Source organism: Coffea arabica, chromosome 6e (assembly GCF_036785885.1).
Source record: "Coffea arabica cultivar ET-39 chromosome 6e, Coffea Arabica ET-39 HiFi, whole genome shotgun sequence".
Taxonomy (NCBI): Eukaryota; Viridiplantae; Streptophyta; class Magnoliopsida; order Gentianales; family Rubiaceae; genus Coffea; species Coffea arabica.
Genome location: NC_092321.1, coordinates 59,900,281 through 59,923,925, shown reverse-complemented (window position 1 = coordinate 59,923,925; position 23,645 = coordinate 59,900,281). Strand labels below are relative to the sequence as shown.

Below are 23,645 nucleotides of genomic sequence, written 5' to 3'. Positions count from 1 at the left end.
TAATCAATACAAAGGAAACGACTAGGTCCTTATAACTCATTAAAGTACGATTTTTCTATGTATGGAAAACACTAACCAGTAAACCAAACTTCTTAAGGTATTGATTTTGTACTTATATCTTCATTAAATTAATGAATTATGTTTATGACTTCATCTTTTTATTAAAAATTGCTATCAAGTTATCACTACAAGTCTAAAACATAATTACCCTGGTAATGTAATTTTCAAAATGATAAACAAAAGCCCAGGGTGTATCCATCCAAGTGAAATAATTTTATGAATTTTAAAGTTTCTTAATCTTTTAATCTTAGAAATTTAGGAGGGAACGAGGCAAAAGGAAAAAGAGTTTTTATGTAGCTGACAGTTCCTAGGAAAACATTATATATTTAGAACAAGGACTTCATTTCTAAAGTGAAAAAGATGAGAAAATTACATATAACCCCCTATAGCTGGACCCGAAATTGATAGAAGAAAGAACGACTTGACTATTTAATGCCTGCATCAAAACGCTCAGTAATGCCTGAAGCAAAACGCTGTAGATGACAATGGAAGCTTGCTCAGTAATGACTTTGACATCTTTTATGGTACGGAACCATAAAACCCGGGTTTAGGAACCCATCATACTTATTCATTGATAATTGTTCGGGTTTCTTAATTAAGAAACTAAGTATTATATAATGATTGAAACTCTTTTTAATTTTTGAATATGGGACAAGTGATAGGGTGTTAATTGTTAGTAATTTTGTTGTTAATTTCCCCTTTTATTCTTGCCGAATATTGTTTTAATTATTAATATTTACTTATATTTGGTATTGGGACTTAATTTCAGAAACAAAGCAGAAAATTACCAAAAAGGAGGGACTTTTATGGGAAAATGGAGACTTCTAAGGACCTTGGACTCTTGAATTGGTGGGGACCACAAGCTAGTGAAAGGCATCTAGTCATTTTGGCCTTTCAAAGAAAGCAACGTAGAGAGACTTGGACCAAGAAGTAATTTGGAGGCTTTGTCCACATGTGTGGGGACCACAGGAAATAGCTTTTAGGCTTCTTTGTTTTGGCTTTTTAAGGGAAGACGTACAGAAGCAAAAGGAGATCTTTTTTAGACGGCTTTAGTTTCAGCTTTTAGTTCAGTTTCTAGTTTTCTTTCTTTTCTCTCTGACTGGCCTCTGACACACGCCAGGTGTTCGACAATATTCCCCAACGGGAAAGACACTTTTTATTCCTCGTTTCCTAATAGAAACCGCAATGCCTTTGCAATTTATTAATTCGTGTGGTGATTTAATTATGCGGCGTGGCTAAGTCTTCCATCTAGTCAAGGGTCAACTCGACGGCGCAGTCCCGAAAACCTGTGAGATCTAATTAGTTTTCACGCGCTCCTTAATTTATTAATATTTGCACGTTGCCTGCTTGTACTTTCATGGGATTATTTTATTACTTGGATCTCAAGGGCCCGATATTCAATGCGATTTATTAATCTCGTGCCAATTTAGTCAATTAAATCCGTAATTGTTTGATTGATTAATATTAGTGGCAACTGGTGTGTTTACACATTAGGGGAACGTGCAATCTAATTTAAATAACCCTCGTAGCGTGTTATTGATTAGGGCTGGGTTTTTCTAGTGATTAATGCAATCAAAAAATTAATTCCTACGGTCGTACCTAGGAGTACTTTCTGGTTAGAGGTAATCAATGGTCGTACCTTGGTTATCAATAAATTAAGGAAAAATTGGTCATTAGAGCTCCTCAATGGCTATAACTAGTCTATTAATAAATTAAGTGAACCTTTCTTGCATCAATGATCGGATAAATGGACTGTGTCTGAGTAGTTGTATCCTTGGCTAGAATTTATTTATTCTTGATTTAATTCCTGTTATATTTGTGCTAGTTAATTATTTATTTTTAGTTGGATTGTTTAATTATTTTTAGTTGCATATCGGCGAAATCCCCCTCTTACCAACTGGACTTTAAAAGAGACAAATATCCCCAGTCCCTGAGGAGACGACCCTACTTGCCACTGTCTACTATTTAGTAAATTTCGTCAATTAATTAATTCAGGTATATCGGATTCAGCAAACTCTTCCGGAACAGGGTGAATCAAGTAACCCATTGCACACTTAGAGTCTCTGCTCCAGTACCTAGGATTAATTTTTGACTGCTTTTGGTGGTATTTAGGTTTTTATTATTATTATTGCACAGGTTGACAGGTGCCGAACCTGTACAATAATAAATACCTACTCGAGAAAAATACAGATTTTGTATATAGCGGTGAGCAGGGTCGAATCCACAGGGACTGGGGATAATTCGTTCCTTCTAGAGTTCAAAGTATAGGGGGTTTTGAGATTAAATGCCAATTAAACAAATTAAATGCAGAAAGTAATTAATTCAAAGAAATAATTAAGAGAAGCTCTAGCCAAGGGTACACTTCAGAAATGGTTCATGCACTGATCATTGATTCGTAGATAATTTCAACTTTTATTAATAGATTGGTTATAGTTGTCATGCACGCGATAAACAACCAACATTTCCTTAATTTATCGATAGCTAAGGTACGACCGTTAGCTATTTTTCTAACCCAAAAATAACCCTAGGTACGACCGTAGGATTTAATTTCTAGATTGCATTAATAATTAGAAAGGCCCAATCCTAACTAACAAATACGCTACGAGGGTTTGTTTAAGCTAGATCGTATATTCCCCTGACATAAATCCAATTACGCCAGTTGCTACTGAGATAGAGATAACGAACAATTACGGATTCAATTACCCCTATTTAGTAAAAATAGCCTATATGAATAATTAATTATTGCGCACTAATCAATCATACACAAGGCCACAACAATTAAAATCAAGGAACATACAAATACCAATAAATGAAGAAAATAATTAAAACAGATTCGATCTCACAGTAATTGTCGAACCAAATCGTCAGTTGTCCCCTTGACTAGAAGGAAGGCTTAGCCACGCCGCATAATTAAATCACCACACGAAGTAATGGATTGCAAAGGCATGGCGGTTTTTACTAGAAAGCAAGGAATAAAAGATGTTTTTCCCGTTGGGGAATATTGTCGAACACCTGGCGTGTGTCAGAGGCCAGTCAAAAGAAAGAAAAAAAGGAAACTAAAACTAAACTAAAAACTACACTAAAACTAGGGATCTCCTTTTGCTTCTGTACGTCTTCCCTTAAAAAGCCAAAAGAAAGAAGCCTAAAAGCTATTTCCTGTGATCCCCACACATGTGGACAAAGCCTCCAAATTACTTCTTGGTCCAAGTCTCTCTACGTTGCTTTCTTTGAAAGGCCCAAATGACTAAATGCCTTTCACTAGCTTGTGGTCCCCACCAATTCAAGAGTCCAAGGTCCTTAGAAGTCTCCATTTTCCCATAAAAGTCTCTCCTTTTTGGTAATTTTCTGCTTTGTTCCTGAAATTAAGTCCCAATACCAAATATAAGTAAATATTAATAACTAAAACAATATTTGGCAAGAATAAAAGGGAAAATTAACAATAAAATTACTAACAATTAACACCCTATCAATTCCCCCCACACCTAAATCATGCTTGCCCTCAAGCATGAGAACAACAATTGAACACCGAAATTTAATAATGGCTATTGCTCCAACTACAGTATTGTCAAGATACCCAGAAAAACATATATCAAGCTTCACAAGTTAAGATTCAAGAAAAATCACCCCGGTTAGCTTCCCAACCACCAACTCCTCCAATTTAAAGCAAACTAATCTAAGAAAAAGGAATGGTTGCTCACATTTATCAGCAAATGGTCCAACTATTAACCAAAATCTCGACATTAAGATCACAAACTGGCAAGCTGACTTATTCACATACTAACACAATCTTTAATTTATTATTTTTTTCTTTTTGTTTTGTTTTTGTTTCTTTTGTTTTGTTTTGTTTTTTTTTTTTTGAGTAACAAAAGACTTAGTCTATAGCCCTTAGAGCCTTTTGACGCGAACTCCAACATTTGATAGATGGAGGAGCCCGGTTACTCAGCTCCAATCGCTACGGGACCACGCACTCATAGTAACTACTACCTTTTGACGCGAGAATCGACACTTTAGGTGAAGATCCCCGGTTACTCAGTAGTAACAACTAGTGGAGTACAGTCACCTCTTATTTATGATAACATACCACAATAACTAGAAAATGACACAAAAATAACAGCAGCCAGCCTCAAATTTCCAAACATGGAGAACTAAAATTAATAATTGGACCAATTCACATGAAAAATGCCAACAATCATTCCTTATGCCTAGAAAAATTAACCAAAAATTAGAAAAGTCAAGCAATTACTGATATTCACCAGAGAGATGTTCTTGAGCTCAACCACATCAACTTGATACCTTTTTATTAATAAAACTTGGCAATATCAGAATTAGAGACAACAATCCAGCATCAAACTTGGTATTCATAAGAAGACTGACCACTAGAAAAAAAAGAAAATAAAATAAACGAAAAAAGAGATAAATATCAAACTAAAACAAAGGAAAAGCCTTTAGAAACTAAAAACAAAAATACTAGCACCCCAACTGATCTCCCCCCCACACCTAAATGACACATTGCCCTCAATGTGATAATGTAAAAGCAGAAGGAATGAGAGGGGCGACGGTACTTCCCTGCAGTCATCAAAATAGGGGCGATTTAGGTGGAAATTGTGGATCAACTCGCATCTGGAGCTGGTGCCATTCGTGGTTTCACCATGGACTCTAGATATCACTCTAAACGACAAGAGACTACAATTGCCAACAAATAATGGAAGCCGGAAATTCAAAGCAATAACAATTTTAAAGCCAATCCAACGAATAAAATACACAATTCAACCACCCAGAGGACATACATATACCCCAACACTTGTAGCAATGGCAATCAATAAGCACTTGCGGTCCCAATGTAGTCAATTTCAGAATCAATGCAGTCCAAAAGTGCAACAAATGCTCCAAAGATGTAGGACTTGAATTTAAGAGGCAGAGTACACCAAGTAAGTCAATTAGGCACAATCGATCAGCAATAAGCAAAGGAAGGGACACAGTAGCCTTCCAATTCAACAAACAGACGCAGAAGGTACCCCACAATACCAGAGCACAGCTCCCAACAATGCACCAAAACAACAAGCCGAACAAACTAAGAGTGGTGCTAGTGCTAATTAAAATAACAAATTTCAGCAATTGGACACAAATTCAGCCAAGATCTCAACAACTGGTTTCAAATTGACAGCCAATTACCCAATTTAAATTCCAGCAACAACCGAATATCATTCGATCAAATTTCAAGAATTTCAAGCAATCACCGCGACCAGTACCACTGGTGCATATACAAGAAGGGATGAAATCAAACGGTCAGCAATATAGCAGCAATAACGATAGGCAAAAGATCTCAACCAGTACCACTGGTGAGTCACAGGGAAAAATTAATCAAACGGCCAACACAACATTGAAATCGATGCCAGAAAATATCCCCAAATGAAGCAGCAAATAAACGTAATTGCACCCTTATAATGAAACCCAGAAAATGCCCAAATTACTTACTGGCTTCAGCCATCACAAAACCCACAAAAAATGTGCAAAATCTAGTAATTTAAGGACCAGAGAAATACTAATCAAGGTGAAATTGGAATACCTCCACCTGCCAATTTTGGGCAGGTTGTGACGCGCGGCAAGGAGGTGGTGGCGATGGAGCTACTGGAGGTTGACGTGAGCTGAGGCGGAGCTGATGATGGCCGCGGGAGAGAGAGGGAAGTGAGGTGGGTGTGGCGCGTCTGGTGGTCAGCCGCTCGTGGCGCACGAGGTCGCAGAGCTGGTGGCGGCTGAGGTTGCCCGCACGGCGGTGGTCGCGGACAGAGCCGGAGGAGAGCTGGAGTGGTGGTGGTCGCGCGGCGCGGGCTGGACTAGTTGTGCGGAGGAAGGAGGCGGCGTCCTGGTCTAGTGTCGCACGCGGACAGCGGTGGAGGGAGCAGGGGAAGCGGCGAGCTGGTGGTGGCGGCAGGCGGCGCGCGAGGAAAAGGGGCCGCGTGCGGGCGGCGATGGCGACTGGGCAGTGTGGAGAGGGCTGCGCGCGGAGCTTGGCGAGCTTGTGAGTTGGTGGCTGCGGTGGGAGCGAGCTGGTGCAGGCTGCGGCGCGCTGGTGATGCGAGCTGGTCAGCGGCGAGAGGCGCGCGAGGACGGTGAGAGTGGAGGAAGAGGCGGACTGCAGCGGCGAACTGGTGGCGGACGAGCAAACTCGCGGCAGCTCATGGCGGCGCTCGAACTGGTGGAGAGTTGGTGGCGCCGCTGCTGAAGTAGAAAAGGACAGGGGGAAAGGGAAAGCAGCGGGGAAGAAGGAAGAAAGAAAGAAAAAGAAGAAAAGGAAAAGAGAAAAGGGGAATTGTTTTTTTTTTCTTTTTAAACTTACGCTAATGTAAATCGTCCCAATTGGAAATTGCTGAAATTTTAATTTTTTTTTTTTTGTAATAATAAAAATTTTTTTTTTTTGAATTCATTTTTGGGTCGTCAAACACCGCGTGGGCACGCCAAGATTAGAGAGCATCCACTGATTTCGAGAGTTACCTTACGCACTTTAACGCGTGCCCTCCTTCCGTGGGCATGCCAAGATTACCTATTCTGATCAGAGTTAGAAAACATCAAGAGTGACTAGTACCCACGTGAGAAACGACATAATTAAATAATTAAGCACTAAAACAATAAAATTAACAATTGGATTGCCTCCCAAAAAGCGCCTTTCTTTAATGTTTTTGGCTAGACATTCTATGCTTGTTCATGGAGGATAAAATCTTGTGGCTCGCTTCAATGCTTCATCTTCAATGTGATCCTGGTAACCCTCATAGATGGAGTAATCTTTGAGCACGCGAGCTAAGATCTTCCATGGACTAGTTGATGGCGCCAAGTAATCAAGCATTGATCGCAATTCTTCATCCACTCCTCCATCAAGAGCCTTCGACGGTTCAAGATATTTGACCATAGCTACTCTTAACTCATTCCTGCCATGAGACTCAAGAACTTCCGGTATAACAAAATCAATCTCATTAACAGAAATCATGGAGTAAGAGTTAAGAAAATGCGGGTTAGGGAATGGAGGTGGTGTCACCACATTTGATGATTCTTCACTGGATTCTTTCACTTGAATGGGTTGCGGTTGGGGTTCCATTTCTTCCTTCTCGGCTTCTTTTTCAACTGCATTTGTAGATTTCTCATTTTGACACTCTTGCATCTCCTCATCACTAGTCAAGCAAATTGCACTCTCATTTTCTTCTAGATCAACAATGGTTTTCGAGGGCAATTCTTCCATTTGAGAAGCCAATCGATTCATTCTGGATGTCAATAGACATAGTTGATCTGCCAGATAACTCATTGCATCCTTCATCATCTCATTCCTCATTTGTGTCTCCTGTTGGAATTGGTATGTATTAATAAATAATTCACTCAATTCCTGAAGAGACATACCTGACATGGACGATGGTTGTAGAGACTCTTGCTGTTGAAAATCCGTTGGCACGGTCACATAATCAAAATTGGAATTATCCCACCATCCTTGATCATACCCGTTTGAATAAGGGTCATACTGTGTTTGATATTGGGGTGGAAAATCTCCAAAAGTATCAATTGGAGCGCTTAGATTATCTTGAAATGCGGGGCATGTGTCAGTTGAATAACCTGAATCAAAATAAGTTCCACAATTTGCAACAGCCCATTGATCATTAGGAAAAACATGAGTCTCATAACCCCATTCAGGAACAAAGTCCAGTCTATCATCAAAATATGGAATGTTAGCAGCCATAAAAAAAATAATAAAAAAAATGAAAAAAAAATTAAAAAAAAATGAAAACAAGATAAACTCAAAAAGAAACAAATTAATCTGTCACCATATCCCCGGCAACGGCGCCAAAAATTGACAGGTGCCGAACCTGTACAATAATAAATACCTACTCGAGAAAAATACAGATTTTGTATATAGCGGTGAGCAGGGTCGAATCCACAGGGATTGGGGATAATTCGTTCCTTCTAGAGTTCAAAGTATAGGGGGTTTTGAGATTAAATGCCAATTAAACAAATTAAATGCAGAAAGTAATTAATTCAAAGAAATAATTAAGAGAAGCTCTAGCCAATGGTACACTTTAGAAATGGTTCATGCACTGATCATTGATTCGTAGATAATTCCAACTTTTATTAATAGATTGGTTATAGTTGTCATGCACGCGATAAACAACCAACCTTTCCTTAATTTATCGATAGCTAAGGTACGACCGTTAGCTATTTTTCTAACCCAAAAACAACTCTAGGTACGACCGTAGGATTTAATTTCTAGATTGCATTAATAATTAGAAAGGCCCAATCCTAACTAACAAACACGCTACGAGGGTTTGTTTAAGCTAAATCGTATATTCCCCTGACATAAACCCAATTACGCCAGTTGCTACTGAGATAGAGATAACGAACAATTACGGATTCAATTACCCCTATTTAGCAAAAATAGCCTATATGAATAATTAATTATTGCGCACTAATCAATCATACACAAGGCCACAGCAATTAAAATCAAGGAACATACAAATACCAATAAATGAAGAAAATAATTAAAACAGATTCGATCTCACAGTAATTGTCGAACCAAATCGTCAGTTGTCCCCTTGACTAGAAGGAAGGCTTAGCCACGCCGCATAATTAAATCACCACACGAAGTAATGGATTGCAAAGGCATGGCGGTTTTTACTAGAAAGCAAGGAATAAAAGATGTTTTTCCCGTTGGGGAATATTGTCGAACACCTGGCGTGTGTCAGAGGCCAGTCAAAAGAAAGAAAAAAAGGAAACTAAAACTAAACTAAAAACTACACTAAAGCTAGGGATCTCCTTTTGCTTCTGTACGTCTTCCCTTAAAAAGCCAAAAGAAAGAAACCTAAAAGCTATTTCCTGTGGTCCCCACACATGTGGACAAAGCCTCCAAATTACTTCTTGGTCCAAGTCTCTCTACGTTGCTTTCTTTGAAAGGCCCAAATGACTAAATGCCTTTCACTAGCTTGTGGTCCCCACCAATTCAAGAGTCCAAGGTCCTTAGAAGTCTCTATTTTCCCATAAAAGTCTCTCCTTTTTGGTAATTTTCTGCTTTGTTCCTGAAATTAAGTCCCAATACCAAATATAAGTAAATATTAATAACTAAAACAATATTTGGCAAGAATAAAAGGGGAAATTAACAATAAAATTACTAACAATTAACACCCTATCATAGGTTCGGCACCTGTCAATTTTTGGCGCCGTTGCCCGGGACTGGCGTTATTATTTGTTTCTTTTTTAAATTCATTTTTTTCCTAATTTTCTGGTTTTCTTCTAGTGTATGCCTCGATCTTCTCGTACAGGTGATTTGATTTTTGACCCTGAGGTAGAGAAGACCGCGCGTAGAACGAGAAAGGAAACCAGACAGCTCAGAGAAGAGCACTCCAGTGCTACATCTCAGAGACCCGAGTCAGAAGTTAAACCAACAGATTCGTTTGGTAACACTTCGAGTGACTCTGACCAGGAGGAAGGCACCATGGCTAATGCACGAACATTAAGGGAGTTGGCTGCTCCTGATTTAACTCAGCAGCCTTTATGCATTACTTTCCCGAGTTTGAGTGATAACACTTCATTTGAATTGAAATCAGGTCTAATTCATCTGTTACCTTCTTTTCATGGCTTACCAGGTGAGGAGCCGTATAAGTATCTGCAGGAGTTTGATATCGTGTGCAATAGTATGAAACCCCCGGAAATCACAGAAGAGCAGATGAAAATGAGGGCGTTCCCCTTCTCCTTGAAAGATTCTTCGAAGGACTGGTTGTACTACCTGTCACCAGGTAGCATCACCACGTGGGACCAATTGAAGAAAAATTTTTTGGATAAATATTTTCCTGCGTCCAGGGCTGTAAGTCTGAGGAAAGAAATTTGTGGGATCAAGCAGCATCCAGGGGAGTCACTCTATGAGTATTGGGAACGGTTCAAGAACTTGTTGCACAGGTGCCCCCAACACCAAATAAGTGAGCAGTTGATCATACAGTATTTTTATGAGGGGCTCATTTTCGGGGACAGGAGCATAGTTGATGCTGCAAGTGGAGGGGCACTGGTGAACAAAACCCCTCGGAAGCACGGGAGTTGATAGAGAGGATGGCAGAGAATTCACAACAATTCGGTACAAGAGAGGATGTTCCAATACGCAGGGTGAATGAGGTGGAGACACCCTCTATGCAGCAGCAGCTAACTGAGTTGACCGCGTTTGTTAGGCAACTGGCTGTGAGAAATGCATCACAAGCCAGGGTATGCGGGATTTGTACTGGTATAGGTCACTCTGCAGACATGTGCCCAATGATTCAGGAAAAAACTGCAGAACAGGTGAACATGGCTGACCACGCGCCCGCGCCAAGGAAGCAGTACGACCCTTACTCAAGCACCTACAACCCAGGGTGGAGAGATCATCCCAACCTCAGTTATGGAGGGAATAGGCAACCCAACTTTACACCGAACAGGCAGTCTAACTTTGTGCCAAATAAGCCACCAGGGTACCAGCAGCAATACCAACTCCGACCACCTCCGCCCCCAAACTCTGGTCCATCTTTGGAGGAGATGATGAAACAAATGATGACAACCATGGCGCAAAATCAGCAAAGGACGGACTCTGAAATGCAAGGCATAAGGAATCAGATAAGTCAAATGGCCACAACAATCAACCGTTTGGAGTCCCAAGTAAATGGAAGATTGCCATCCCAACCTGAACTGAACCTGAAGAACGTAAGCGCAATGACTTTAAGGAGCGGGAAGAAAATTCAGGGGCCTAAACCTATGATCCATAAGGATAAGGATGAGGAAAGGATCGAAAATGAACTTGAGAGGGAGGACAGCAATGGTGCAGATCTAAAGGTACTTCCAGACCTAGTAATTACAGTTAGAACTAATCCCCCTCAATTTCCTTGCAGGTTGGAAAAATCGAAGAAGCAGGACAAGGAGAAAGAGATCTTGGAGGTGTTTCGCAAGGAAGAGATCAATATCCCCCTACTAGACGCCATCAAGCAAGTGCCGAAGTATGCAAAATTTCTGAGGGACCTATGTGTCAATCGAAGGAGGCTGAGGGGAGATGAAAGAGTTATTGTTGGGGAGAATGTGTCAGCAGTTCTCCAAAGAAATCTACCACCAAAGTGTGGGGATCCAGGTAGGTTTACTGTCCCATGCAAGATAGGTAATACTCTGATTAGAAATACCTTGCTGGACTTAGGAGCATCGATCAACGTAATGCCAAAATCTATGTATGCTTCTCTGAATCTCGGTCCATTAAAAGAAACCGAGATAATAATTCAATTAGCTGACCGAACAAATGCATACCCTGATGGGTTGGTCGAGGATGTGCTGGTTAAAGTTAATGAATTGATATTCTCGGCTGACTTTTATGTACTTGGCATGGATGATGATCATTCCCCTGACCCCTCACCTTTGCTACTAGGTAGACCCTTTTTTAGCACAGCACAGACAAAAATTGACGTTAATAAGGGTACATTGTCCATGAAATTTGATGGAGAACTAGTCCACTTTAATATTTTCGATACAATGGAACATCCTGTTAACTTTCACCCTGTGTTTGCTATTCATGCTATTAATCCCTCTGTGCAAGAATTTTCTGAGTTTGTTTGTAGGGATAAATTCAAACTTACTGAGAACAAGTATAAGGGGATGAAAGCACTGTATGAGGTGAAAAGGAGTAGAAAATTAAGAAAGAAGGCTGCACTCAAAGGCTATTTGGATCCTGGAGGAGGTCCACCGATTTCCTGGAAAATTGAGTTACACCCAGATTGAAGAGTGGTGTTCAATGTCTAGCCAAAGACATTAAAGAAAGGCGCTTTTGGGAGGCAACCCAATTGTTAATTTTGTTGTTTTAGTGCTTAATTATTTAATGAGGTCGTTTCTCACGTGGGTACTAGTCACTCTTGATGTTTTCTAACTTTGATCAGGATAGGTAATCTTGGCGTGCCCACGCGAGGAGGGCACGCGTTAAGCGTCTAAATCCAAGTCCCATGGGCAGAGGATGTTCGTAAAACATGGCGTGCCAGCGCCGTGTTGGTAAATTCTCAACATCTTGCGACGCCAGCAGAAAATAGAATCTTGGCGTGCCCACGCGAGGAGGGCACGCGTTAAAGTGCGTAAGGTAACTCTCGAAGGCAGTGGATGCTCTCTAATCTTGGCGTGCCCACGCCATGTTTGACGACTCAAAAAAAAAAAAAAGTATTTTAGCTATTACAATTTTCGAAATTTGAATTTAAAAAAAAAAAAAAGAAAAAAATTTTAAGCAATTTCTAATCTGGACGATTTGCGTTGGAGTAATTTAAAAAAAAAAAAAAACATTTCCCTTTTCTCTTTTCTTCTTTTTCCTTCTTTTCTTTCTTTCTTCCCCGCTGCCCTGCTTTTCCCTTTTTCTTCTTGTCCTTCATTCCTCCGCCGCCGCCGCCGCCGCTAGCTCCTCCTCCAAAGCTCGCGGCCCCCACCATCAATTCCCCACCAGCGCGCGAACTCTCGCTCTACCAGCCGTGCACGCCGCCTCCCCTGTTCTCCCTTCGCAACGCCACCAGAAGCCGCGGAGCTACCCGCCGTTCCCCTCACTCTCCCTTTCGAGCTCGTGCTCTGCTGCGGCAGACCGCCGCCAGCCGCCTGCCCACGCCTCTCACGCAACCAGACTGCCATCACCGTCGCCAACCTACGACGCGCGAGGCACCAGCTTGCGCAGCTCCTCCTGATCTCACGCACCTCCACCAGCCACCGTCGTGCGCACACCCGCGCGCGTGGCCGAGCCTGCTCTGCCGCACCTCACCCACAGTCTGCTCCAGCACCGGCTCTCCTCCAGCTTCGCCCACAACCAGAGCATCCGCTACCCACCTGCCGCGCGCGCAAAGCTCCGCCAGCTCCCTCACGGCCAGGAACTTCCTCGCGCGCAGCCACCACGCAGCACCTCCTACTCTTCACGACCATCAACTGTCCAGCCCCGTCGTCACCACCTGTCAATTTCTGACAGGTGGAGGTATTGCCATTTCTCCCCCAATTAGTTTAACTCACTGAACTCTGTGTATGGGCTTCCTGATGGATTAAAGAATGTGATGATTCGGCAATTTCTGGGGTTCATTTTGGACAGATTTGGGTCTAATTGCTACCATATGTGGGGATATTTTGTGATATTTGTTGAATTGTTGGCCGTCTGACCTTCCCTGTGTGTATACCAGTGGTACTGGTTGGAGTGTTTTGTTTACATTCATTGATTTTATGTGGTCGCCTGTCTGATTGCGAGCTAATAACCTTGTACTTCTGTTGTTGTTCGCGTTTTGACCTGTGGTTGCTGAAATTGCCAATTTCTGGGGTCATTTGCTACTTTTCACAGGTTGGATTTCTTGTTGGATCCAAGAGGGTGATAATTTGGGCATTTTCTAGGGTCAATTTTGAGACAAAATTACGTTTATTTGCTGTTTCGTTTGGGGATATTTTCTGGCATCGATTACATTATTGAGTTGGCCATTTGCTTTAGTTTTTCCCTGTGACTCACCAGTGGTACTGGTTGAGATTTTTGGCCTATCGTTGTGGCTCCTAATTGAAGATTCTTGCTTATTTTAAAGTTTAAGTTCCTGTGATTGGGTTGCTGCCGTTGAATTTAATTCTTTCCTGTCTGTGCACCAGTGGTACTGGTTGCAGTGTTGCTTTCCATTTCTTAATCCTCTGTGCTGGACTGCCTATTCGATTCTTGAGTTTTGGTGCCCGAACTGCCTCTCGATTCTTACCATTAGTTGCTGGAATTGCTGGTTTCTTGGCCAAATTGCTAATTTTGAGCGTTTGACTTGGGTATTTGACTGTCCAACTGGTGACATTTGTTGCGTTTCACTCGCTTCAATCAATTGAATTCATTGCTCTGTTGGTATCCCTGTTGGTATCACTTGAGTTCTATTTTGCTAGTTTCTGTCTTGCGTCCTTTGAAGTGCCTTGGTTGGGTATTTTCTGCGTTTGTTTGTTGAATTGGAGGGCTATTGTGCCACGTCCATTACTTATTGCTGTTGGTGGCATCTAATTGACTTGCTGGGAGTACTCTATCTATTGATTTCAATTACTAAATCTTTGGAGCATTTGTTGCACGTTGGACGGCCTTAGTTCTGAATTTGACTACATGGGGTCCATAAGTACTTATTGATTGCATTTGCTATAAGTGTTGGGGTCTGGTTTAATCTGTGGGAGATTGAATTGTGCATTTTGCTCATTGGGATGGCTTTAACAATTGTTATTGCTTTGAATTTTCGGCTTCCTTTATTTGTTGGCAATTGTAGTTGTTGCTTAGAGTGATATTTAGAGTTCATGGTGAAGCCACGAATGGCACGAGCTCCAGATGCGAGTTAAGAGACTAGAGACTCGGATGCCCCACATTACCGTCAATCTTCATAACATGGTGCAGAATTGGGCAGTACCCCGCCCGACCCACCCCTGTTTTGACAACTTCAGGGAAGTACCATTGCCCCTCTCATTCCTTCTGCTTTTACATTATCACATTGAGGGCAATGTATCATTTAGGTGTGGGGGGGACAGCTGTGGTACAGCTAGTATTTCTAATTTTTAGTTTTTACATGTTTTCCTTTATTTTTGTTATTTGTTCTATTTTTCGTTTATTTATTTTATTTTATTTTCTTTTATTAGTGGTCAGCTCTTAATTGAATACCAAGTTTGATACTGGATTGTTGTCTCTAATTCTGCTATTGCCAAGTTTATTAATAAAAATGTATCAAGTTGATGTGGTTGAGTTCAGGAACATCTCTTTGGTGAATATCAAGAATTACTTAACTTTTCCAATTTTTAGTTAACTTTTCTAGGCATAGGGAATGATTGTTGGCATTTTTCATGTGAATTGGTCCAATTATTAATTTTAGTTCTCCATGTTTGGAAATTTGGGGCTGACTGCTGCTATTTTTGTGTTGTTATTGTGCCATATGGTTATAAATAAGAATTGACTGTGCTCCGCTAGTTGCTACTACCGAGTAACCGGGGATCTTCACCTAAAGTATCGATTCTCACGTCAAAAGGTAGTGATTTCTATGAGTACGTGATCATATAGCGATAGGAGCTGAGTAACCGGGCTCCTTCATCTGACAAATGTTGGAGTTCGCGTCAAAAGGCTCTAAATGGCTAGAGACTAAGTCTTTTTCTATTCCCAAAACAAAAAAAAAAAAGAAAAAAAAAAGAAAGTCAGCTTGCCTATTTGTGATCTTAATGTCGAGATTTTGGTTAATAATTGGACCGTTTGCTGATAAATGTGAGCAACCATTCCTTTTTCTTAAATTAGTTTGCTTTAAATTGGAGGAGTCGGTAGTTTAGATGCTAACCGGAATGATTTTTCTTGGATCTTGACCTGTGTCGCTTGATATATGATTTTCTTGGTGTCTTGGCAATACGGCAGTTGGAGTAACAGCTATGGTCAAATTTTGGTGTTCAATTGTTGTTCTCATGCTTGAGGGCAAGCATGATTTAGGTGTGGGGGGAATTGATAGGGTGTTAATTGTTAGTAATTTAGTTGTTAATTTCCCCTTTTATTCTTGCCAAATATTGTTTTAATTATTAATATTTACTTATATTTGGTATTGGGACTTAATTTCAGGAACAAAGCAGAAAATTACCAAAAATGAGGGACTTTTATGGGAAAATGGAGACTTCTAAGGATCTTGGACTCTTGAATTGGTGGGGACCACAAGCTAGTGAAAGGCATCTAGTCATTTTGGCCTTTCAAAGAAAGCAACGTAGAGAGACTTGGACAAAGAAGTAATTTGGAGGCTTTGTCCACATGTGTGGGGACCACAGGAAATAGCTTTTAGGCTTCTTTCTTTTGGCTTTTTAAGGGAAGACGTACAGAAGCAAAAGGAGATCTTTTTTAGACGGCTTTAGTTTCAGCTTTTAGTTCAGTTTCTAGTTTTCTTTCTTTTCTCTCTGACTGGCCTCTGACACACGCCAGGTGTTCGACAATATTCCCCAACAGGAAAGACACTTTTTATTCCTCGTTTCCTAATAGAAACCGCAATGCCTTTGCAATTTATTAATTCGTGTGGTGATTTAATTATGCGGCGTGGCTAAGTCTTCCATCTAGTCAAGGGTCAACTCGACGGCGCAGTCCCGAAAACCTGTGAGATCTAATTAGTTTTCACGCGCTCCTTAATTTATTAATATTTGCACGTTGCCTGCTTGTACTTTCATGGGATTATTTTATTACTTGGATCTCAAGGGCCCGATATTCAATGTGATTTATTAATCTCGTGCCAATTTAGTCAATTAAATCCGTAATTGTTTGATTGATTAATATTAGTGGCAACTGGTGTGTTTACACATTAGGGGAACGTGCAATCTAATTTAAATAACCTTCGTAGCGTGTTATTGATTAGGGCTGGGTTTTTCTAGTGATTAATGCAATCGAAAAATTAATTCCTACGGTCGTACCTAGGAGTACTTTCTGGTTAGAGATAATCAATGGTCGTACCTTGGTTATCAATAAATTAAAGAAAAATTGGTCATTAGAGCTCCTCAATGGCTATAACTAGTCTATTAATAAATTAAGTGAACCTTTCTTGCATCAATGATCGGATAAATGGACTGTGTCTGAGTAGTTGTATCCTTGGCTAGAATTTATTTATTCTTGATTTAATTCCTATTATATTTGTGCTAGTTAATTATTTATTTTTAGTTGGATTGTTTAATTGTTTTTAGTTGCATATCGGCGAAATCCCCCTCTTACCAACTGGACTTTAAAAGAGACAAATATCCCCAGTCCCTGAGGAGACGACCCTACTTGCCACTGTCTACTATTTAGTAAATTTCGTCAATTAATTAATTCAGGTATATCGGATTCAGCAAACTCTTCGGGAACAGGGTGAATCAAGTAATCCATTGCACACCTAGAGTCCCTGCTCCAGTACCTAGGATTAATTTTTGACTGCTTTTGGTGGTATTTAGGTTTTTATTATTATTATTGCACAGGTTCGGCACCTGTCAACAAGTTCTTTTAAAATTCACAATTAGACATTTAGCCTGTGAATAGTGGAAGACGGCATCTAGGTCTAGAGATTTTTTCTCTTTTAAATTTTTGAATTTACTTGACTTGATTTTCATGTTACCATCAATTGGGACTTACAAGAAAAAAAAAAGACTTTTTTGCAAAAAATTTAATGGGTCTGATGTTGTTTGAAAGTTTAAACGTTCAAATGTGGAATATACCCAAATTATTCAATACTCCATTCAATTCCATGGCCCCAAAAATTATAAAGAGGAAAAGAACGAGCGAACCACTTTTCTAAACCTGATCTTGATATTTTCAAGTGAACTAATTAGCTTCTCATTAGATATCTTTTTATTCTTTTATCGAATACACTAGCTATCATAATATTGTCGGTGTTTTTCATTAAAATAAAGATCATTTCTTATAACTATTTTTTGTTCATCATGCATCACCATAATGATGTGGCTCTGAATTTACAATATAACTTATGTATTAGTAGACTCGTTACCTGACTAATTTTCTTTTTGTTTTCTTTTTCTCTTTTCGGGGTTAAAGTTTTCATTTATAAATTTATGTTGGACTGCTTAAAAGAAATATTCAAAAGTCTAGACTAGACTCCCTTAGGGAAGAATAAATGAAAAAAAAATCTAGTTTGGAACTTTGATATGGATAGTGAAAGGCCACATCCAGGTTGGCAGATCAATTTATTTTCTTGAATTTAATTTGCTACATATTTTCTTGTATTTTCATGAACAAATAATGAAAGAAAATGTATTAATGTCTCTTCATTTTCATGTTACCATCATATCAATACAGGCTAATAAGAAAAATATCTTTTTCATACAAAACAACAACGAGAGAAAGGAGTTCAAATTAGACTTGTAATAGGCAAGAAAATAAAAATGAACAAAGACTTAGAGCCAAGTCAAGAATGAACTCCCTCAGAAAAAAAAAATGGAGGTCAAATTAGACTTGCACTGTGAGAGAAGTTCAGAATTTAGCTTCTGACGCATTTGGTTAGCAGAGTCCTCCATTGGAGCCTAGTGCTGAAAAAGGTATGGTTCATGGAATTCTACTGGTTTATTAAACCAAACGTCCCAACTCCCAAAACTAATGGAAGAAACTACAACATTACTATAACTAGATATTGAGATATCTGTTGGAATATGCAACTTTTTCTACATATTTTGCTAGATTATGTTTGATATCAAAATAATTTAGTTATTAGAAACTAAGGATATTTGTTAACCAAAGATCATGTTGGTTTGTTAACAAATAGTTTAGATAAGATTTGCTAGTAGTAGAAGATTATATTTTGTTGAGATTTTTAGGATAATTATTAGTTGAATATTTTGCTAGTTTGTTTCATGTAATTACTATAAATAGTGAGTTGATGAATGTAGAATATAAGCTCATTTTCCACCTTCAATGGAAGTCTCTTATAAGTTTTTTTTGCAACACTAAGGTGTTGTTTCTTAGTTTATGTCCCCAAAAAACCAACAAAGTGGTATCAAGAGCATAAATCTTAAGGGCCAATTTTTTTTAGAGTGAGTGTATTAGTGAGGATCCTTTATAAGTTCAAAGCCATGACAGGAAAGAAATTTTTGTCAAATATTTCAACTTTTAGTGGTGAAACTTACCAAATTTGGGCCATAAAATTTTGGACTTATTTGGTAGTCAATGATCTACGGGATATGGTGGAGACGAATTTTGTTTTATCAGCATTTGAAGAGCTGATGGACGCACAAATTAGAGACCACAGAGTTGCAGTCAGACAGAGATCCAAGGCCAGCATTCACATATCAGTTTTTGATGCCGTTTTCACAAAGATAATGGCTAATGATTTGATTGAGAATAAATTATTCTCAATTAAAATAAAAAGGAGAAGTTTCACTATGAATTGGTCGGATTTTGACAATTCTAAAGTGGAACATGATGATGAAATCAAGAATTCAGATCCTGAAAAAATTCAGAAGGAGATCATTGATAAGTCAGGAAGTATCAAATTGACTCCTGATATTTATCAAGATTATAACATTTCTATTTTTGAGTCTACAGATTTTGATGGTCATGACAAAATGAAGAACCATGCAGAATTTCATATTTTCTGTATAGGTTCAAATATCGTCAAAGAATGTTCCACTTTAAACCTATGAGAAGGTTATTTGGAAACATTAAAAAAAAAATCATCTTTTATGTGGAGTTTGGCATGAGAAGACAGAAAAGTGACTTATTGCAAGACTAATATTTAGCTTGCATAAAAATCCAAAGGAAGAAGTTCATTGCAAGGTGAATCATCAATTGCAGAATTTCTTACAAAAGTCTTGTCCAAAACAAGATTCAAAGATTTGAGAAGACAATTCAAAATCTGCAGCAAAAGTGGCAAGGAGGAGTGTTGGAATATGCAACTTTTTCTACATATTTTGCTAGATTATGTTTGATATCAAAATAATTTAGTTATTAGAAAATAAGGATATTTGTTAACCAAAGATCATGTTGGTTTGTTAACAAATATTTTAGATAAGATTTGCTAGTAGTAGAAGATTATATTTTGTTGAGATTTTTAGGATAATTATTAGTTGAATATTTTGTTAGTTTGTTTCATGTAATTACTATAAATAGTGAGTTGATGAATGTAGAATATAAGCTCATTTTCCACCTTCAATGGAAGTCTCTTATAAGCTTTTTTTGCAACACTAAGGTGTTGTTTCTTAGTTTATGTCCCCAAAAAACCAACAATATCAAAGCTGGCAAATTAGAATTTAGGCTTGTTTTCAGTTGCTGTGAAATTTTGCAAAATTTGGTTAAAGCGATTGGTAAGGATAATGAGAATTAGGTAAATATAGTCTTTAATAGATTCATATTTTAATTTTTTTTTACTATTGATAAAATCTGAAGTTAGATGCAGAAGAAGAATATCAAAAAAGTTAATAATCCTAATTTTAGAATATATAATCAAAGAAAAATAATCGATCAACTATCAATAGCTATTGATCCCACAATCGTGCACTACATATTATTTTGTAAAGAAAAATGATTTAATCATATATTTATTGTTTAAATTTATATCCAACTCAAAATGAGGAGTTATGTCACATCATGTAACTCATTGGTAATAAGGCCCAGTTTTGAAAGAGATATTCAATAAATTAATTTTGAGACCTCTGGTCCTATTCTCTTTACCAATTAAAGAGCCCTTCTCAAATTCACTCAGTCAGTGTGTAACAAGTATGCTCTATCTTCAGATTTTGGCAGTTTGTCTCTAATCTCGATTTTCTTCCTGCTTGGGATCACATCTGATATTTTTTTGAATACCTATTGTGAGAGATATGGTGATCGACACGCAAGCTGCGACTATAGCCCATCCACTTGTGGGGGCACCGACATCAATTTAAAGTGCCCGTTTCAATTTAGTGGTGATGATCCAGATTTGTGCCCTGAGGCTATTGAATTCTCTTGTGAAGATAATCGCACTGTTCTACCCGTTGTTGATGGTATCCATCGGGAGAAACAGTATAACTTTTCCGTGGAGTTGAACAGTATTGATTATGAGCAACAGACACTTCGTATATTTGATCCTGGGGTGCAAAAGAACAATTGTTCTACTCTGCCACTCTACCCATTCAGTCCATACTACTATTATCAACCTGGTACAAATTACGGCATGGAGATTGATCCCGATGCTGGTTCATTGGTCTTGGTCTGCTGTAAAAATCCCGTGAAATCGAAATATCCTCTTTATGTAGACACTGGTTCCTGTAATATCACTGCAAATCATTACAGTTATGTTGTGGTGGGTGAAAATGTGGTGGCATCTGATATTGAAGAGTCGTGCACCATCTATAAGACAGCTGCTGCAGACCTGCGGTGTCTCCCTAAAGTAACAGCAGGAGATATTTCGTTTCAAGACATCCACAATCTTCTGTCTAATGGCCTTGAGCTCAGGTGGTATGCACGCTTCGAAACCGGGAGGAGGAGGAGATCCTTTTTTTGTAAGTACACTGACATAAAGATTTATTAACATCGTGATTGATGATTGATTGTGACGATCTTTTAAAAAGTATATTGGAAATTAACTATGTTTGTATTGGGACTCGTTAAGATGTAGGTTAGGTGTCAAATTTTTTCTCAAAAAAGTGAAGATAATTAGGAAAAATGTATGAATATAAAAAAATAATTATTATTATTGTTCGCATTCACTTAATAAATTAGATATAATTTAAATTTGGTGATGAGTGCTTATTGTACTCCCCTTAAAATTTTATTTATTTATTTTTGTTTTAACACAGAAAATCAATTAATGGAAGCATGGTAGAGCAAGCCTCTCCTTGTAGTCATTTTAATTATTACGTTTAGTTTTTATTTTCTCTACCAATGTTCTTCATTCATCATTCTCCTTACGTTATTATCAAAAAAAAAAAAAAATCATTCTCCTTACGTCACTCTAAAGACCGTCTTCAGTGGCTGAGATTTCACAACCCTCCTTCCCTACCCAAAACACATTTTCCAAAAAAAAAAGAAGAAGAAGTTAGAAATCGCCGGCGCCCCACGAAATGTTTATTTTACTAATCCGTTTTGTTTTGAACGAGTGATGTGAAGTTCAGAAATATTCTATGTTGACAAGAAGAGTACCGTTACCTCATTTACCGTATATTGGACATTGACGTTGACTTTTGTACTTAGGCGATGTGGCTCTCATATTGACAGAAATCTCCGAATTCGTCTACCGACATGTCTTCGGCCCATATGGATATGAATGTGAGTAATATGATTTCTTTGATTTACAGAAAAACCATTCTTTAATCAATCAGATTCTTTCTATTTCAATATTTCCATTATAATCCTTTAACTTTTCTTTTATAAGCAGATTACTTTGATATTAGTGGCATAGTTTCGGGTAAGGCATCTGATTTATAGTTGAAAACTCTGTCTATTGGACATACACTAACAGGCAGTCAATCATTGTTTTGTTCTTATTGTTTTGTTCTTCTATTTCAGTTTTACTATATGCAGCAATAAAAGTCATTGGCATTATCCTCTTGTTTGCTTTCCTCCTTTATCGGTGTCGTCGGAGGCATTTATCGAGGTATGATACAATAGAAGATTTCCTACAAGCAAACAACAGCCTCATGCCCATTAGGTACTCGTACAAAGAAATAAAGACAATGACAAAAAATTTTGAGGAGAAACTAGGTGAAGGAGGCTATGGCTTGGTTTACAAAGGCAAATTGCGCAGTGGAGGTGCAGTTGCTGTCAAGATGCTGAACAAATCAAAAGCTAATGGGCAAGAGTTCATCAATGAAGTTGTGACCATTGGAAGAATACACCATGTGAACGTGGTTCGGTTAGTGGGATTTTGTATCACTGCCTCAAAACATGCTCTAGTGTATGATTACATGCCAAATGGCTCTCTGGATAAGTTAATTTTCTCAAACTGTCAAAATGGTTCTCCATTGAGTTGGAAGCAAGTTTGCGAGATTGCAAAGGGGGTTGCTCGTGGCATTGAATACTTGCATCAGGGGTGTGATATGCAAATTCTGCATTTTGATATTAAACCACATAACATCTTACTCGATGAGAACTTTGTTCCAAAAGTTTCGGACTTTGGACTTGCAAAACTCTACCCGATGCAAAAGAGTATTGCAACTCTTACTGCTGCGAGAGGAACTTTAGGTTACATGGCCCCGGAGTTGTTCTATAAAAAGATTGGAAGAGTCTCACATAAGACAGACGTTTACAGCTATGGAATGTTACTAATGGAGGTGGCAGGAAGGAGGAGAAATGTGGATGTGCATGCTGAGCATTCAAGTCAAATATACTTCCCTTCATGGATATATGACAAATTCAATCAGGTGGAGGAAATGGAAATCAGAGATCATGCAACTGAAGAAGAAAAGACAATTACAAGAAAAATGATTTTGATTGCCTTGTGGTGCATACAAATGACACCTGAGGATCGTCCTTCAATGAGAGAAGTCTTACAAATGCTTGAAGGTGATGCTAGTGGCCTAAAGTTGCCTCCTAAACCGTCGTTTTACCCTCCAGATTCACCCATATCCATGCAAAGAAGCAGTGATAGTAGTTCTTCTAACGAGTCAACGGCACCCCTATGTAGCTCTGTTGCTTTAGAAATAGAGCAGATGGATGACTAAGTAGAATTCGTGCATTCAGTGAAATCTTTGTCTAGTGGATTTGTCTTTCAAACTCTCAAATATGCCACCTAGTACCAGATAACATGGCAAACTGAAATATCAGTTTGGCATCAATAAACTGAAGGGTAGCACCTTGATATATGCTTCATATGTAATAGTAATACCAGCATCAATCTTTGAGTTTAACATAATAATTTCTACAATTGAGCTCCAACACATATTTTTTTCTTAAACTATTATGTTATCTAAAAAAGCGAGCAGCATATCTAAATATTTCCTCCAAATTCGTAAGATCAATTCTTTCCAATAGTGTTGCTGCTACTAGTCAAATTGTTAGTTTATAGCCTTGTAGCCATTTTTCCTTATCCTTGGATTTTTCCTTTGAAACATGTCGTTCCTTTTCATCAACGTGGAGAATAAGACATTTCCTGGATACTGCCTGCTTGAGTAAGTGGAGGCGAATGCTTCACGGTCTA

The 23,645-nt window shown here is 38.7% G+C and overlaps 2 protein-coding genes and 1 non-coding gene across 3 annotated transcripts; 2 read left to right on the top strand and 1 right to left on the bottom strand.

Annotated features, from left to right (window-relative positions):
- Window positions 1-9,898: 9,898 nt before the first annotated feature.
- Window positions 9,899-10,005, bottom strand: LOC113697633 (small nucleolar RNA R71). The gene has a single exon (XR_003449919.1). It is a non-coding gene; the product is annotated as a small nucleolar RNA R71 (small nucleolar RNA).
- Window positions 10,006-10,134: 129 nt separating this feature from the next.
- LOC113696920 (uncharacterized) lies at window positions 10,135-11,811 on the top strand. Its single transcript, XM_027216303.2, has one exon. The coding sequence runs from the start codon at window positions 10,135-10,137 to the stop codon at window positions 11,809-11,811; it is 1,677 nt and encodes a 558-aa protein (XP_027072104.2).
- Window positions 11,812-18,711: 6,900 nt separating this feature from the next.
- LOC113696919 (uncharacterized) lies at window positions 18,712-23,372 on the top strand. The gene is made up of 5 exons (XM_027216302.2): window positions 18,712-19,126; window positions 20,263-21,009; window positions 21,701-21,775; window positions 21,885-21,914; window positions 22,016-23,372. Exons 1-5 carry the CDS (start codon window positions 18,712-18,714, stop codon window positions 23,167-23,169), a joined length of 2,421 nt encoding a protein of 806 aa, XP_027072103.2. The 3' UTR covers window positions 23,170-23,372.
- Window positions 23,373-23,645: the final 273 nt, after the last annotated feature.

Excerpts from the sequence above, each read along its gene's own strand:
- LOC113696920 (XM_027216303.2), top strand. The coding sequence starts at position 10,135 with ATGGCAGAGAATTCACAACAATTCGGTACAAGAGAGGATGTTCCAATA.
- LOC113696919 (XM_027216302.2), top strand. The coding sequence starts at position 18,712 with ATGGTGGAGACGAATTTTGTTTTATCAGCATTTGAAGAGCTGATGGAC. Across the intron at positions 19,127-20,262 it reads TGCAGAATTTCATATTTTCT|ATTTTGGCAGTTTGTCTCTA; the intron begins GTATAGGTTCAA and ends CTCTATCTTCAG. Across the intron at positions 21,776-21,884 it reads CGGCCCATATGGATATGAAT|ATTACTTTGATATTAGTGGC; the intron begins GTGAGTAATATG and ends TTTTATAAGCAG.